The following is an 18,652-nucleotide window of genomic DNA, read 5'->3' on the forward strand; positions in this document are numbered from 1 at the left end:
TTGCTTTCAAGACATTTTAGAACAAATAACTGTGTGATTGAATACAAAGTATTTTTTTTGACAGAAATTCAAACGTTTTCCAACAAAGTCCCCTTGAGACATGCTCTGCCCAAAGCATTGATGCGGGGTCAGTCTAGCTCTGCCCCCCTCTCAATGATTAGGGGTGGGAGAGGTGGGTAAGCTGATCCCAGATCTGGCTATAGGGGCCTCCACAGTCTCCTGCCCCTTGAAACTTCCATGGGCCATACATAATTTTTTTTTTTTTTCAAAACCCTGAATGCTTTATTGAAAATATGCATACATAACACTTCTCCTACACAACAATACAAAACAGTACAATCACTTTTGTAAATAACACATTGAACGCAAACCCACACATCACCCCTACCCGCCCCAGCCCGAGGAACTCTTAGAGATGCTACAGTAAGCCCTTAGTACTCCCCCACCCCGTCCCGCCCCACCACCACCATCACCTCTGAGAGAGAAATAAGACATATTGTTAAATCAGAAACAACTCCCTTGGTAAACTCAAGACAAAAGAACAGAGTAGACACCAAATTGCATACAGACATAGCATATGCCACCAGCAGGTGAATGAGAAGCTTTACTGAAAAGCTTTTTTGGGTTCTTTGCGTTTATGATTTGCCTCAAGTCTTCTGAAATGATGTAGGGTGTGGAAGAGGAGGTTTAAGTCCATTCTACGGTCCAGGAGTTGATATAGAGGATTCCAGAGTGTGAATATCAGACCATGACACACACACACACACAACACCTACAGAAAACACCACTGTGTGCCTCAAGTGTTTTTGGTTTTGATAAGGGGTAGAGAACTGGCAACTGCCAATCAGCAATGGCACATCAAAAGAGAGATTTCGGTCAATTACACAGACATGCGATAAGTAGATTTTCACATGAAGGTAACTCTCTTTAAAGGCGAGGGGTGGATAGTTCAAACCTGATTGATTGTAGGTAACACACTTCCCAAAGACTCATCCCACTCATATTGGCATGGGTGTTACTGTGCATATTCACTTGTAATAGTAGTGGTAGATATATTGAAAACTCAACTGAAAAAACAAAAAAGAAACAAAACAAAACAGAAAAACAAATGAGAAGAGGGATTATAAAGATTAAAATAAAATGAGGACTCCAAATGTCTGGTTATATTTTAATATGATCATACAGGGATAGAGGTCAACCAAAAATGATATAATGTGAACAAAAAATTTAAGTAACAAAAAATTCAATAAAAACAGACAGAAAAGCATTGTTTTTAAACATTTTTATCAGTCTGTAGCAAATAGTCATTACATACCCTGAAAAAGGGAGGAAGAAAGCTTTGAATGGTGCACTGACCACTGAACAACTTGGCTGGAGAGCAAGGGGGTGTTGTGCAGAAATCTCTCTAAGCTCCAAGAGTGGTACCCTCAAGACGAGGCTGCTATGCCTTGTATGCGTGAGGTTGAGTTTCATGACGTATCGTGTACAAGATACTCAGTCACTGCGTAGGGGTGCATGGAGGCATAGTGAGGGCTCAATTCCTTTAGGAAACTCCTCTTAGGTTTAAGTCTTTGCCAATACAACCTTTTGAGCCGCCAAGAGTGGCAAAGGTGGCAACCATAAGGTCTAGATGGCTATGAGAACCTAATGGAATCAGGCCATTGTAGTAGGTGCAAGAGAGCAAAAACACCACTCAAAGTGCAGTGGGGGGTGTCATACATACTGAGGGCGTGTGTGCAAGTGTATGAAGAGGAAGGCAGTTTGTGTGTGTTTGAGGATTGCAAAAACATTCCCTAACACTGTGGGCTCAGAGTGTGGTTCTGGTTATTGGTGCCTCTTCCCTCTAGGGACGTGCTAAACCCTCCTCCAATAATTACAATCATTAACTTCTCATATGAAATGACCCTTTGCTCATAACACAACAGTTTACAGCTTTTTGAAACGTGCGCCACTCAATTTTGCTTTTTTAAATTTCCTTTTCCCCCACAAAAATTGCCAATAACTCAGTGCCATTTGAATGCCATGTGGTAAGGAGAAATATAAAAAAAAAAAAAATTCAAATGTAAAATTAAAGCCCCAGATTAAAAAAAAAGATTTTTTTTTTTTTTTTTACAAAATGGCTCTCAAGTATTCTCTGTTCCACAGATAGAGGTCGCTATGGGGCTTTGGATAACTTAGAATGGGTTTAAAATCCTCTTTACAATTTCACTGTGGGATCGGGGGGCATGGGGGGGGGGAGCAAGAATCTTCTGCTGGTGTGAATAGAACACACACATACAAAACACGCGCGCAAATAAACCCGCACCCACAAACGTCAACTCACACACAAATGTGTGCATGCATAATGACACACACACACCTCATCACCCACACAAGTGTGTGCATGCAGAATCTCACACGCACGCGCACACACACACACACACACACACACACACATACACACACACAGAGGAGGGACAGCAGTCATCAGTGTGCAATGTAAGCTGCACTTTATACTCCTTTACATCTGAAAGCATGTCCTTTGAGAGAGATCATAGTATATGGCCCTGCAGTGGAAACCCCACCTCACCAAAAATGACTGACCCCTCACTGTTGACATGTGACCTATGAATCCCTCTGTCTCCTCTTAGGCAGATGTAATGGAATTGTGCGGTAGCTAGCTCAACAGAGGGGTTGGGGGCTGTCAGTTAGGAACATTACAGCGACTGTCCTTGTTAGAAGTTAAATTAAGGGATAAAAAGTTTTTTTTTCCTAATTTAGAGAAACAGAAAGTGGATCCTTCACGCTAAAGCTTTCCACGGGCACTACTCGAGCTAAGATTCACCTCTTAAATGAGAATAATGCTATGACTATCATAAAAAAATTCAAACATTTAGCATAGCCTTTTTTTTGTGTTCTCTGTCAGTTGGTCGGTCAGTGTTTTACGGTGGATTTTCAGCCTTTGTCCAACGACTCGAGTGCGAAGAATATAGCAAGAAAGAGAGGAAGAAGAAAAACATACATACAGAAGAGTTGCTATATCCCCCTATGCACCATCCTCCCCCAACAACACCCCACCCGTCTCCAGGGACACATATACAGGTACGTGATGGACAAACAGGCAGACAGACTTAGTCCAATGAGTAGACGGCTGGTCTGCAGTGTCTGTCTGGAGGGATCGCGGGGGGCTTGACGTGGGGCTCCAAGCCCAAGGTGGAGGTGTGTTTCCCGGGAAACTTTGGGAGGCCCTGGCACGGCTGTGGCCATGCAGCGAGATGGGGGAAGAAGGGCCGGTCGGAGGAGGACAACAGCCGTCACAGCTCACCAGTGGATAGGGGTCGTATCCCGCCGGGGGGTGACTGGTTTTCCAGGTCTCTGGGTCAAGATCAGGTTTTGGACGAGGACCTGAATTTGCGAAGTGTCCATCGTCACCTCCACAGTTTTGTCTAGGTCAGTCAGGAGACAATTTTTTCTCACTTTTGTTTTCTGTTTTGTCTTGGTGGCTTTCGTTTATTTGTTGTTTTTCTTCAGGTTGGTGTTAGGTTTTGTTTGCCCGTTTGGATTTTGTTTTCATTGTGGGTTTGTTGGATTTGTTGTTAAAGAGAGAAGATGTCTTCTGCTCCATCAGTCACCATCAACTGTCCATGTTACTGCAGTTCTCTGAGGAGGAAAATGGGATTAAGTAAATATGGAGATAAGCTGCCTGTAACACCTTGTAATTACAGGTATAATACAACAGTACATTTTTACCAAGCAGCTCTGTACTACCTCACTAAACTGAACATGTTAAATGGCTAACACAAAGCTGCATCAATAGCTTTGAGGTTTAAAAATTGAGGAAACAGGAAAGGAAAGGTTTCAACCAGCTAAAGAAAAATTTCACACCACAAATGAAAAACTAAAGATGGTGGTCAAATGCACGAGGGTCCACTGTGGCACAGATCAACAGGTTGCAAAACGTTTTAATAGGTTTCTATGGCTTATGGTCACGCAATTTGTGAAGTACTGCAAATAGCTGAAACTGCCGAGCTAACGATGCTAGCTGGTACCCTCGTAAAAAGATGCTAACGTAAATTTCACAAATAGCACATCAATCTCCCACTGCTATAACTGCTAGTGTGACTAGGATAGTTACCATTGAGTACGTCCGCCTCTTGCGAGTCAAGGAAGGGCGCGGGCCCCCAGACACGCACTGTACCGTCGTCTGAGGCGGAAGCCATGAGTCCTGGGATGGCCGGGTTCCAGCTCACACAGTTGACGGTGCGTGTGTGGCCTGTTAGCTCAGCAATGGGCAGCTCACTGCGCCGGTGCCAGATGTACACCTTGTGGTCTGTGGAGAAAGAACGAGGGCAACAGAACGGAAAGAGGTAAAGAGAGATGGAGGGGAGGAAAGATGGTTGAGAGCGGATGGATGGGTGTTTTGGATTAGAGCAGGAACGTGGATGGGAAAGATGTTCAAAATTTTTAACAAGCGAGTCACAAAATAAACAATTGCTCCCAACGCAAGATTTATGACCAGCCTGATCTTGGTGCAGAAATCTACCTCGAGACAAAAGTTTACCCAGTAAACAGATGAACTGAACGATTGACTTGAATTCTGATTTCATTAAGTCAAAACTCAAAGCTAACCCACCATCAATTTTTTAATCATGTTTCATTAAGACTTTATGGAGTTTTTGAGCTATTATATCCAAATGAGGTTCATTTAATTACAGTGCTAACATTTACAAAGCAGAAAAAGCTTAAAAAAAAAATCACCCTGGTTACTGTCTCCCATTCATTACCTACTGGGAATCTTTTGGATTTGTCTTGGTTCTCCTGCGTCTAGCTATGAGTTCACAAAATGTAAAATGAACACGGAAGGACATAGGAATAATATGTTTGATTCTGTGGTAGAGTGGATCTTCCCTTTAAATCCATACACTGGAGTCAATATCATTTTGCCCGGATCCTGTGCAGTATGCAGTCAGAAACAGATGACCCATGTTTCACTATAAAACCACATGATACTACACCACACTGAGAGAAGATCTAAAATGGCTGACCTTCTGTTGGCTCTAACTCCCAGAATGTTCCAGGAATGAGATGAGGCTACTGTGAGCATAAATGAGGACAGGCAGTCTGGTTACCACAGTGTATTAAAACGAACTACTGCCTCAATTAGGGTATCATTATTTTTAATAATGTACCCTGTACTCACCCTCTTTACAAAGGTTATAAACTGCATCTCTAAGCTCTCTGTCTGTACCTTCGCTGCCGCTGGCAATGAAGTCTTCGTTGTGTCCTCCAAAGCAGGAGTGGATGGTGTAGAAGCCCTGGGTCACTCCTTGGTACTTCCTCACCAGCACCCGGTCCTGCAGGTCCCACAGGTGCACTCCCTACAGGGGGGGGGGTGAAGGGAAATTTTTGAATATATGGTACTTTTCAATGTGGCAAATACACTAATATTGCTCACGAACACTGAGGAAAGCTGGAATGATCAAAAGGCTCACCTGAGTTGCTACATTTAACAAAGCTAATCTTCCGTTCTTTGAAACAGTGAAAGACATGATAGGGTGGTCCTCCTGAACTCTGTAAAAGACAACAACAAAACACCAGCAGTCAGGCATGTAGTTATTAATTAACTAGTTGATAATGCAAATATATAAAGACATTTTATATGGAAAATGGTATCTTGAGGATGTGGCACCTATGTATCAGCAATACGATAGCTACAGTCATAAAGCTATGCTCTTATGGCTCGTTAAAAGGCAAAATGCTGGAATGTTCAACATTTTAAATCAATCATTTAACCTTTATTTATATAAGCATATTTTCTAAAAACACTTGCGGTGCACTACACGATAAAAGACAGTTGCAGGTGGTAGGAGGGCTGACACGCACATGTTTCTGTCCGTAAGGTCCTCGAAGTTGTAACCCCGGATACGTTGGTGGGTGTCCGAGGCCAGCACTGTCCTGCCATCGCTCAGGCACCACAGGCACTGCACTCTCACGCCCTCCCAGGAGTCCAACAAGTTACCGTCCAGGTCCTGACAACACAGACAGAGGGGATGAGGTCCTGGGCTCACTAGAGATCCCTGATCTCTCGTTCTTGACAGGTGATTGACAACATGTACAGAGCACGGTATGGCAATTTCTCTCAAGCTCTTATAGCATAGCATCTCTCTCTCTGCTCAGAAACAAACACATTGGAGTGATCAGACATTTAAACAACAGAACAGAAGTTGGGGAGGACAGAAGTCCAAACGGGAAAAACAAAAAAAAAATCATGAATTTACCTATCAACACCCTATGTTTTCAGCTCTTCTGCATAATTGTACCTGTCTCACCATTCTCTGATTTGATACAAGGCTAACAGGCAAACATGTCTGCATTTCAGAATTGTCTGGTTTGTAGTCAAATTATAATCAGAAGGCATAGCAGCAGAATCATAAATGATTCCAGCTGTGGCAAAAAGTGACTCTACAATATTGTAAGGACAAAACAAAAAAACAAAAAAAGATAACATTCATTCAGACATGATAGAAAGGCAGACAGAGATCACATTAGAGTTGTACTAACACCTAAGAGAAATCTGTATGTTTTGGCATTTCTACTTTTATGCAAGCCACTTCAATGGTTTCATAGCCCTTGTTTAAATATCCATGAAGTAAGTCAAAATTTCCATTCCTAGCAGCACGCTTTATTGCATACAAATGTACACAGTCAAGGACACAGAGACATGCGCATGCAGAGCACACACACACCATCCTGACAGTGAGGTATGGTAAACAACACATCCTTATGGGTTCAGCAGGTTCATGGCTGGCAAATCAATACATGGGAGGATCCAGTTATCTAGCCTATAAGCTGTCTGCTTAAGTCACAACAACATCACTGGAGGTTTAACAGCTCTTCTACATATACCATGACTCACACATCTTCACCTTTCCTATCCACAACACCACACCCACCCCCCTCCTTGCCCTCCTCCGCCTTGAACACACACCATTCAGCACTGATTGAACAAAGAAGTGGTGCATAATACTGACAGAGACACACAAAAAGGACAAAGACATATTGGAGGCACTTACTGGTAGAAACACATCACATATAAACAATACTGTACATCCACTTACACACTGGTAGAACTGTCCCCTCTGTCCCCCAGTCACGAAGCGCTTGCCATCGGGGTTCCAGGCCACGCTGGTCAGACTGTCCTCGTGGGACTGGGACATTTTAGTCCGCAGCTCCCCCGTCTGGTCGGCCAGGGGATAGGCAGAGTCAGTGGGAGAAAAGAAGAAGAGGAGAGAGATGGGGGAAGAGGAGACAAGCGAGACGAAAAATGAAGTAAGAGAGGGGGAGGGGTAAATGACAGAGAAGGGGAGGGGAAAGGGGTGGGTGGGCCAGGAGGGAAGGGGGAGGGGTGAGACAGGAGGAGAGGTCATTGAGTACACAGCCTACAGAAAATCTATGGGAGGCTCAAGGCATACAAATTCTCGCCTGTTTTCTTTCAAGCAGCCACTTGTTTACTGAATTTGAATTGAACAGCTCAAGTTCTTGGCCACATCCTATGCTTCTCTATCTGGCCAGTGCACATTACCATGTACAGAATGATACACAGGGAAAACAGGGGCTGGCATATACAAACACTGTTACTGAAAAGATATCACAAAATTAAGATTATGTAAAACTAGGATACAGGGGGGTCTGAAAACTATTTAGATAACCTCTGTTTGTGTGTGTTACCTGGACATTCCAGAGCCAGAGCTCGGAGCAGTCGTCAGGTCCGCAGGCGATCAGGTAGGTGTCATCGGGGCTCCAGGCTAAGTAGGAGACTCCGTAGGCATGACCCTCCAGGGTCCGCAGCAGCTTCAGCTGGTGGCTTTCCTATACACACACACACATATATGTATGCATAAACACATATGCACATAAGGGCAGTCACATGCATATGCATGCACACACACACACATTCAAAGAAAGTATATGAGTGAAAGATAAATATGAAAAATGCAAATATAGATCTATCCCCAAAGGTACGTGTAGGACACTTAACAGGGATTCACCAGAACATGCCTACAAAGCAATTTATTTGGAATAAATTATAAACAAGAGGGAGTGCTCGTTTGTATATGCATCTCTCACACTCACCGGGTCCACTTGCCAAATTATGACAGTTGTGTCTTTGGAGCCAGTGGCCAGTTTGGTGCCATCATTGGAGAATTTGCAGAACCACACCTCGTTACAGTGTTCCGTCAAGATCTGCTGGGTGTAACAGGGAAATTGTTTCCTGTGGCAGGGGGAAAGGTCAAAGGTTAAAATTTTTATTGTGCAAGTCAGCGGTGGTACATCTTGTTATTATTGTCTGTAGGGCTGCAACTAACGATTATTTTCATTGTCGATTAATCTGTCGATTATTTTCTCGATTAATCGATTAGTTGTTTGGTCTATAAAATGTCAGAAAATGGTGAAAAATGTCAATCAGTGTTTCCCAAAGCCCAAGATGACGTCCTCAAATGTCTTGTTTTGTCCACAACCCAAAGATATTCACTTTACTGTCATAGAGGAGTAAAGAAACCAGAAAATATTCACATTTAAGAAGCTGGAATCAGAGAATTTTGACTTTTTTTTCTTAAAAAATTACTCAAACCGATTAATCGATTATCAAAATAGTTGGCAATTAATTTAATAGTTGACAACTAATTAATCGATTTATCGTTGCAGCTCTAATTGTCTGTATCTCATTAACTTGCTGGAATCCAAAAAAATTCAAAAAGACATTTCAAGGAAAAGATAGGAGGGAGAAAACTCAAAAGGTTAAAACTAAAATAGCAAGATGGGAAGCATAGAGAAAATTTGCAACAGACAACATTTGGCATTTACCTAAGCCAGTGTTTCCCAACCCAGTTCTCAAGTGCTCCTGTCCTATAGGTTTTTGTTCCATCTTTACTCTTGATTACACCTGATCCAATTAAGGGCTTAATGCGGATTGGTTGAGCAGCAGAAACAGCTCTAACTGCACAGGGCTAGCATGAAAGTGTGTAGCCCTTAATTGGATCTGGTGTGCAAGAGTAGAGCTGGAACAAAAATCTACAGGACAGGGAGCACTTGAGGACTGGGTTAGGAAACACTGACCTACTGAACCGCTTTCAGTGCATGCGCCTCAGCGTTATAGTGTTATGACAGGAGGCTAACTGATCACATCCATATCCGATGTGGCGGTATGCTAATCTAGCGTTGAAGTCTTGACTGTAAAAGCAGCATGCTAGCTGTGTGGTACTGACCGGCTGCAGACATGATCGAGGAGCAGGGAGACAGAGTCCAGGCTACTGTCCAGCTTGGTGTTATGGTAGAGGCAGCGGTCCCTCTGCAGCTCCACTGCTTGCCGCAGCAGGGTCTGCAGCCGCCGCGGGGGCAGCATCACAGAAGGAGGCAGGTACGCTGTGGGGAGAGGAAAAAGAGATGAGATTTACCTTGCATATAGATTATATGTGCACCAAGTATTTAATGTGTGTGTGTTAGCTTAATCAGCTGAAGTCAGGCAATATGTGCTCTAATGAGTCAGTGTGCTCATGTGTCTCCTCACTCTGTAATTTATCCAGCAGTCGGCAGCGTGAGGCTGTGCCCTTGCCCTCCCACTCTGCCTTGGCTCTCAGATCCTCAGCATGGCTACACATCAGGTACCTGCAGGAAGACACAACCACACAGCTCCGGCAAAACAGCAACTCTGAGGGGATCTGGGCTGGGGTATCTAAAAGTATGTCAAGAGTACAATATCATTTTTCTAACTGATTTAAAACGGGACAAACATATCATTGCACTAAAATACATTTGCGAAAACCACGCCATAATATACACAGTAAATTGATCACAATAAGAAAATACAGTAATACGCGTTGATATAAACGGGTCCCCAGCAAGAGGTAAGCAGGAGCAGGAAAATGCAAGTCTCTACATCGCACAATTTCGATTGTGGTCATTCTTGTGGAGAGAATTAATTACAACAGTAACGTCAATATGATGGTGAAGATTCCCTGTAAAACAAACATCACATGCTTTTTCTATGATGCTGCACAGCTTACTCTAGATTTGCATGGAGGAACAAATGTCTGCCGAAGCTAGAAACATGCAGTATTTAAGTCAAATTACAGACAGATTAAAAACACTACTCTAGAAGATAGAATGACCAACTGAAATACAGGTCTCTACTGTTTGAGTAATGGGCTTGTTGACAGTACAGGGACACATCTGGATAGATATAGCTGATTGATTGACCAAAGACAGACAACAGATCAATAGACAATTCTGTCAATGGAGTGATAGCCTGATAAGACAGATAGACTGGTAGGTAGTGTTGGCTGATCACTTCCCACTAATTGATAAGATAATAGATTTGAGTAATATGTTGGCTTATTTGCTGAGAGCATAGGGATTGTGCATTGATTAGATCATTGGTTGGATGATCCCATAGCTAGTGAAAGATGCACACATGTCAGCAGAACAAACTGAAAAGAGAATACACTACAGAGGAGAACCTAATTAATAACAGGCTACAGATCATCAAAGTCTACTGATCCAAGCCATCTAGATCATTTGATTTTTAGGGCATTGTGAAAACAATCAACAACCATATTGATGCACTCAGCAGATGGTAACAAAATCAGGTGAAAATACTGTCACTAGCTATTTGAATGACTTCTGAATCATATTAATGTAACATTTCTCTTCTCAAGTTGCAAAAATATATTCTTTAATATCAATATGAATGAGTGAATTCATCCATACTTGTATAATTCTGATTATGAATAGTCCTTAGGCTTTCCCTGAATCCGCTTGCTTAGGTAGATCTACCTAGCTTTTTCAAGGAAAAAGTGCATGGTAACACCAAGTAATGGTGGCCCACCCCTGATCTAAGTGACCAACTGACAAATACATGGATGAGACTTGCTTTGGTGGTATCAACAGGTCAATGCCTGACAAATGGAAGCTGACACCAGAGTGAGTGTCATTAAGGATTATTAGGGTATTATTGTAGCAAAACAGAACTTGAATGTTGGAATTTACACTCACAGAAAATATTGACACCTGTGTTCTAAATTTGAATTCACAGAAAAGATCTACAAAGCTGCAAACTTGTAATATGATATTTGCTCAAATTAGTTTTTTGTTAAATATATTTTTCGAGTACAAGCACTCCATGATTACAACTTCTCAAATCTGCTCTTGCCACCTCTCAGATGCAGTCTTGTGCATCACAAATGGTGATGGTGTGAATATTTTCTGAGTGTAAACTCCAACATGCAAGTTGTCAGGTGTTTTGCTACAATAATACCTTCATAGTTGATGTATGATAATTAAACTGATGAACTGATATCAGTATGTATTGAAAAAATATTAGATGCTTTTACTGAGTGATATATGATAATGAGACAGATATCTGTAAGCTAGATGAGACAGCAGTGAGATGTTGGCTGTTTTTATGTGTGCATTTGTGTAGATACAGATGATTGACAAATGAAATATTAGGCATGTGACAGTACCCGCTGAGTACGTGGATGCGGTCTGTGTTGTACTTGAGCGGCGTCAGCTCTCCCCGGAGCACCTGCAGCGCCTCCAGGACTTTACCATCCTCCAGATACTCTAGGTACTTCTGCTGCAGCAGCAGGAACTTCATACGCTATGGATGACAGGAGAGAAAAAGACAGAGAGAAAGAGAAAAAAGAATATTAAAGGAAAAAAGAGAAAATGCAAGACAGAAGGAAAGAAATAGGAGAAACAGAAGGAATAGTTAGGATGAAGTGAGGGTGTGGGAAATAAGGAGAGGATGAAAGAAAAGGAATGACGAACAACAAGTTCAAAAAGGTAAGACCACAGAAGCACACAAACTCAAATAAACCAGTCTCAAATAGACTACAGAAGGCCATACATATATACAGAAAATGTCTAGGGTGCAAATGTGCATTGTAAATTGCGTGTGTTATTATTCACCTTATCAAAAATATTAAATTCACAGATGTAGATAGCATATGTGCAGAACGTGCAGATTTGTATAGTATACAGTATGTGCATTACTAGCAGTTCACCTTATTAAAAATCCAGATGGCGGTACTGTGTGTACAGTACACAAAAATGTGACAATGTCCAAGGCCGCATGTACACCGTTCTCATTATCAGAACATATTTATAGATGGAGCCAACAGATCTGGTAGTGTCAACACTAACAGGCCACTTCCTTCATCATACTGAAGACCAATGAGAAGAGTATTAACCAGTCACTGCTGCTGGTCAGTGCTGACATTTGTGGTGTTAAAAGGGACTCTATCTTATCTCTAGTATGCAGTATGAGCCACAGCCCTGACGATGGGTACAGTCAATACACACAAATGCAAGAAAACGCCCACGCACAAAAATCATACAAATACACAGAGCGCAAAAACACACCGTCACACATCTCCTAAATAACTAGGCCTGTAGTGTTAGTCATTGCCTACTACATCTGCAGTGAAAATGGTGTTGACAATGACAACACTAACCTGCTACCACTCAAGACCCAAAATGGCTCCCCAGTTTTCAGAGCTCCAAGAAAACCAACAGCCAGTCTCTCAAACCAACAACCTGTCTCTCAATAACCAAACCAGTATTCGCAGCTTATCAGTGTATCAACACAATAGCTGCAGGCACTTCACTGAAACACAGGGGACCATTTTCTGGAGCCCATCTTGTCTGCTAATGAGTGAGCTAGCTGGGGCTAATTAGCATGGTTTAGCCAAGCTGCAGTACTAGGGAGTGTTCTTTAGATGACATCTGCACATGCCAGGCCCTTTGGGAGGGATATCCCTCTTATCAGACAATAATCTCACAGGAACAGCTGTATGGAAAATATGTCCTTGACTTCAGACAGGGCTTTGTAAAAGCACTGATCATCACATCCTCCCCAAAATCTAATGTAACTGTACAGTTACTTACAAACTATATAGTTTGCTCTATATACGCTACATTAGGATAAAGCAAAAACAGTGGGCCTATTTTGAGTCTATTACTTCCAGTTTCTAAAGTGATCAAAGGATAAGCCAAAAGAACATCCAAGCCTTAAAGGTATGGCGGTGAGAAAAAATGATGCAAGCAAAATCATACAGCAGCCATATGCTTAAAAACATTGAACTGTACATGCATCCCCTCATAAAGCCAACATGGTATCCATTCTGGCCACTACAATTTCCGAGGCCTAACCCAAGACACTTTAGCTTTCAGCGTAGACACCAATCCCAGCTGTAAAGCAAGGGACGTGTTCTAGAACTAGAACCTACAGCCTGCATTCTGACGGCACCATTCTAGAACCTCCTGGTGTGCCTCCTCACTGTTTGGCTGTCATTCAGCTCAGTTCAGATTTGGGCGGAGAGAGCTTACCACAATAGCATTGGGAGAATGCATCAGTGCTCTCAGCTCGTTGAGATCATTCTCAGCCTGGACCAAAACAAAGAGAGGGCGAGAGAGGGGAGAGACAGAGGGAGAAATGGTTAGCTCAGCACTTTCCATGCATGCACAGGAAAAAAAGGACTAATCACAACACATCAGCAATATAACAGATCTTTAGGTCACTTTCTCGCTCAAGATGAGTTAGTGAGAGACTATAACAATGAGACTGATGTCGATATGCTGTGGTTATAGTTCTGGAGGGCTGAAAAATAGGTTTTCTGTCTACAGGCCCTAGTGGTTGGTAAGCTCCAAATTTCACCTGCCACTTTTACTATTTTACCCCTGAAGTAGACTTCTGGAATCGTAAAGAACCTCGAAATGATGGCGGGTTACCTGCCGAAATGGCTGGTAGAGAAGACAAAGTTACCCGTAACATTCAGAATTTACCAGCACTTGGCTCATGGCTGGTGTTAATTTCTCACCAAGCGGTTCTGATGAGGGCTCATGATTCCAGAAAATTTATGAGGCCATTTTTAATATGATGTGCACTTTTACAAGCCTCAGCTCCAGAATGTTGGAATGACAGTTATTTTGCAGCTAGAACAGTGTAGTACAGCCGGGAGTGGTCATTTTATAAGCCAATTACACAAACAACCCCTAACAATGTGCTACTATAAACCTCATGTTTTCAAATTCCACTTGGGCTACTGGGCTTAATGAAGCCCCCACAATCTTGTAATGATGCTTTACTGTGCTTTGGGCGTCTTTCATAGGCAAACATCATAATCTAATAATATAATAGGCACATGATGACGGCTGTGCCTTGTAGCTCCATTTCAAACATGACTGAAAATCATTTGCTAGACTTCCTGGTAGGCATAACCGAGATCCCATAAAGGCCTCACAATGTGATTCATTCTTGCCTCTGAAGTGATGTTTTACTTTGATGGAGCAGTTTCACTTTTTAGCACACACTCCTCCTTAGAGGTTCAGGAGCAGTTCACCAACCATACATTAGCTTCTCACCACCAAAAGTCAGGCTTTTCCCCCAGCTCTCAATATTAATAATTGCAAGCAGACAAAATATCTTCTTGTAAAGTACGACCCAGGCCACTGAATGAAAAAAAAACCTGGGTCTGATTTCCTTTGTTTCTAGATGTGTTAGTAAGTCTTCAAACTGAAAGCTAGTAATCAGTGCTGGCCACAGGTCTCCAAAAGTGGCAAATTTGTGGATGACTATTCATAAACTAAATCCTACAGAGCTAGGTGTACCAAAACAGTGTCAGTGTTCTACCAAAGTCAAATATCACTGTAAGACCTGTTGGTCGAGAAAGTACTTAAATGTCAAACACAGCTACCAGTTGCAGGAATGTGTATCAGCTTTATACAATATGCAACTATAATAATCTGTATACTTTACCACTCATGTAGGCCATTTAAAGGACATGTTATGCCTTAGCAGCTTGCCTTCAACCTGTTGTTTAACCAGAAGCCCCATTTTAATATTTGCATTGAGTTATAGGAGTTGACACTTGAGATTGATCTGAAAAGATTTATTTCTGCTACTTTCTTGACCAAACAAACAAGCTCTTTATATTACAGCCAAAGAACTGGGGAACATGGGAGGGAACATGGAATGGATACCAGTTCCATATCTATCAAGATGCTTGCTGTCATGTAACCATGGTAACCTGAGACTAACCTTGTCCCACTCCCCCTCCATGACGTGGTTGCGGAACTTGGTGGCTGAGGGGTGTTCCAGTCTGCAGCCGGATTCCTGCATCAGCAGGTCCACTGTCTGACTGCAGAGAGAGAGAGAGAGAGAGAGAGAGAGAGAGAGAGAGAGAGAGAGAGAGAGAGAGAGAGAGAGAGAGAGAGAGAGAGAGAGAGAGAGAGAGAGAGGAGAAGAAGATTACTCAAGTGTTGAAATATGATGAAGGCTTAACAATGACCTTTATAAGCATTAACTACAATGATGACATCACAGCTATAAAAAAAAAAGTACCAATTAGAGCCAGATCAATACCAAGCAAATGCGAGCACAATCAACATTATGCTAAATAAACGATCACACTATTACATTAAGTGGCGTTATCTGGGCAGATTCCTCAATCTCCCTGGATCCTCTATCAGTCTATGGCACACCATGTCAGTTAATGCCATGTCTAGAAGGACAGCAAATGGAAGAGCATGGGAGATCCGCACCTGGTTTCACAGAAGCATTTTAGCACTAGGATAATATTAGCCTCAATGGCTTACAATGGAACAAAGACATTTTTTTGCCAAGATTGTCTGGGGAAAGCCAGCCCAGAACAGTTGTGTCATCAGAGCATTTTTGAACAGTGGGGGATGATTAACATGGGTTAAGCTTCCACTGCAGTTGTCATCAACCTGTCAACCATAAACCTTAACCACCCCCACAAAAAAGGGTCTGCTGAGGTGTCTGTGATAATGAAATGAAAGTGGGGGAGGCGGAAGGGGGTGCTGACACCTCCAGCATAATGACATCATCCTCAGGTATCAATGGAGTGGCGCAGCAGCTCTGTTTTCAGCGTCACCCTGCTGGGTGCTACAACGTTTTCACTTGCATTTCCATAGCTGAAACGTAGGGGCGTCTGTTCGATACCAGGCAATGCCATGTATTCTCCCCCCTCTTTGTAAACATAGCGATGTAGGCTGTCTTTTACAGTGCCGTGTAATGGCAGCTACACTTCCTCAGCTGGGTACCAGAGAGCAGCGGAGGTCTAGCTGTCGATCAGTGCATTATAAGGATACCACGGTGACTTTTAAAGTAGAGGGCTAGGAATACATTTCATGCAGAACCCGCTATGCTATAATTAGATTCAAACCCAGCGTTTCCATCTAAAACAGCTGGTAGGACGCGCATTCCTCAGCCGCCATGAAACCCATTCTGTTCAATTCAGGACCAACTGTCGCCCACAATATCGACTGCCATGTCTCAATAAATACATGTCCTAAATTTGAACGTCATTGTTTGTGACTGACAGTGTTGACATTACTCTGACATACACTGATAGTGACAGAGAAAAAAAGAGGACACAAACGTCGAAAAACAAAGTTATCACGTTCCTGAGACAGAACTGAAATGGTGTTTATTTGATGGATAAAGGGCTTCCTGGAAATGTCAGCTTAAAACGTGCAACGGGTGCACTCAGCATACTAAAATAACCAGGACAGTTTTCATAACCATGCTCGTTATTAAAATGTGGCCGAGCTATTTATGCTCCCCCGACACTGTCTCGCAAACGACGTTATTTTAGCCGAGGCACCCGAGCTGGAAAATGTAGAAAACCACCATCAGGACGAAATCGACCCTGTCAACCCGCATATTATTATTACCTCCGCATTTTTTGCGCAATATCCTCTGAAATGTAAAAAATGTAGACAACAATCTCGCTAATCAAGCGTGTGCACTTGTATAAACGAGTTAAATCGTATCCATCTGTTCACATGACAGACTGATTTATGTGCTTTATAAACCATATAAGTCGTTACGAATCTTGTTTTCTCTGGATTACTAGATGATGTAATGCGCCTTCATTCCGTGTAAAAATCTATAATTAACACATTATCCCACTACTGGCCAATAAAACTTGTTTCAGACCACGATGGATGTGTAAGCACTCGAATGGTGGACTGTTTTTATGTGGAGGTTTAATGTCAGAATACAACACTTCAGCGCAGGCTAGTGGTGTTAGCCATCAAGCTAGCAGTGTTATTGTGCAAGATGGACCCCTTCTTCTTCCAACTGCCGAACTCACAGGCTAACCACCCCATCCCCCCATGTTTGTGTCTGTCAAACGCAGTAATAGCGCTTTCATCAACTGCAATTTCGCAGTTTCACACAAAACACCCATAATTCAGATTATATTTCACATGCTTAGATGTTTTTGGAGCTTTTCCCTCGACTGACACATCGAGTAAACTTACTTTAGCCCAAGTCCATGGAGATGTTGTCCTATTAATCGGATGACATCTTCCTCCGCCTGCGAAAGACGTTTCTTCTTTTTCAATGAGCCAACCTCAGAGCCTGAAGCTGTGGACACGGCCGAAGTCCCAGAACCAGGTCCGGTTGAAGCCCCGTTACTGGTACCGACACTATTCCCGTTGTTTGTACTGGACAGAAGCCCGTTGGAGTGCGTTCCGCCAGCCGAAGATGACTCCCCGTTTTGTGCGCTGTTTAGGCAGGAAAGCTCTGAGGATTCCTGTCCCTGTCCTGCCCCGTTTGCCTGCATGTTGTTGCTGAGATTGTTGACAACACTTCGGTTAAAGTGAATGGCAGAGGTGGCTTGAGAGTGTGGAGAAGAAGTAGCAAGTCCTAGAACAACTCCGGTAAGGCCCGTTACAACTGTTGAAGCCCCGGGCTCTCCTGCTCCCTCCGCCGCCGAGGCTCGGTGTTTCTTCCGCGGGGGCGGCGACGCTCCGCCGGTGTCCGAGTCGGAGGAGGAGGAAGCGGAGGCCAGAGTTTCCTCACCGAGAGCGGCCGTGGTTAGAAGCCGGCGAAGCTCCGGGTGGGAAAGGAAGTTTCAGCTCCCAGAATTGAGACCTCGTTGTCTGGCTAAGAACGAACTGACACTGTGGACGCTCTGTCAGTTGCCCCGTTTTTGTTGTTGTTTCTCTCAAAACAGCTGCAACCCTAATGGAGTCCTGACGCGCTGACGTAACCGGAAATTCCTACACTACCATGCTTCCGGGTAGAATTATAATCCATGGGTGGCGCATGAGAACTTATTTAGCATAATAATTAATTTGCAACAATAAAATGTAACATTAAAAAATGCATTTCCATATCTCCAGAGACTCGACTTTAATAGACTTGGAATTGGACGTTATCCCCAAATGTCAAGTTTTTGCTACCTCGCACTGACGTTCCACAGGTAGTCATGCCTATCATTCTGATCAACTTGTCGATACATTAATAAATCGTGTAAAATAATGCTTTCTGACATTTAGAGATTTATTGGGGCAAAGCTGCGCAGCGCATTACAAAGTTTTTTAATAAACCACCAGACTGATGAGCTGATCACATGCTGATCAAGCCAAACTCATTCAGGTGTTTTCACTGTAGGGCCTATAAAATAATTATTGACCAATGGAACTCATAGGCGTGCATTGTCACGATAACCTGGTGAATTGTCATACTAGAAACTCCAATCCCACTGATGAAGGCTGATCGAGATATTTTTGCTACTATTTATACAATATGTCATAAAATAACCAGCGGCCAGTGCATCTTATAGTCTTCAATTGTATT

General features: G+C 42.8%; 1 protein-coding gene across 1 annotated transcript; it reads right to left on the reverse strand.

Annotated features, from left to right (window-relative positions):
* Positions 1-496: 496 nt before the first annotated feature.
* On the reverse strand, positions 497-17,920 carry LOC139927044 (WD repeat-containing protein 26-like). Its single transcript, XM_071919022.2, has 14 exons — positions 17,329-17,920; positions 15,080-15,179; positions 13,369-13,425; positions 11,502-11,638; positions 9,548-9,645; positions 9,246-9,402; positions 8,113-8,251; positions 7,708-7,848; positions 7,098-7,217; positions 5,863-6,008; positions 5,472-5,550; positions 5,228-5,357; positions 4,115-4,309; positions 497-3,639 (listed from the first exon to the last, which is right to left on the reverse strand). The coding sequence occupies exons 1-14, from the start codon at positions 17,631-17,633 to the stop codon at positions 3,614-3,616; spliced, it is 1,830 nt and encodes a 609-aa protein (XP_071775123.1). The 5' UTR covers positions 17,634-17,920; the 3' UTR covers positions 497-3,613.
* Positions 17,921-18,652: the final 732 nt, after the last annotated feature.

This window comes from Centroberyx gerrardi, chromosome 18 (genome assembly GCF_048128805.1).
Source record: "Centroberyx gerrardi isolate f3 chromosome 18, fCenGer3.hap1.cur.20231027, whole genome shotgun sequence".
Taxonomy (NCBI): domain Eukaryota; kingdom Metazoa; phylum Chordata; class Actinopteri; order Beryciformes; family Berycidae; genus Centroberyx; species Centroberyx gerrardi.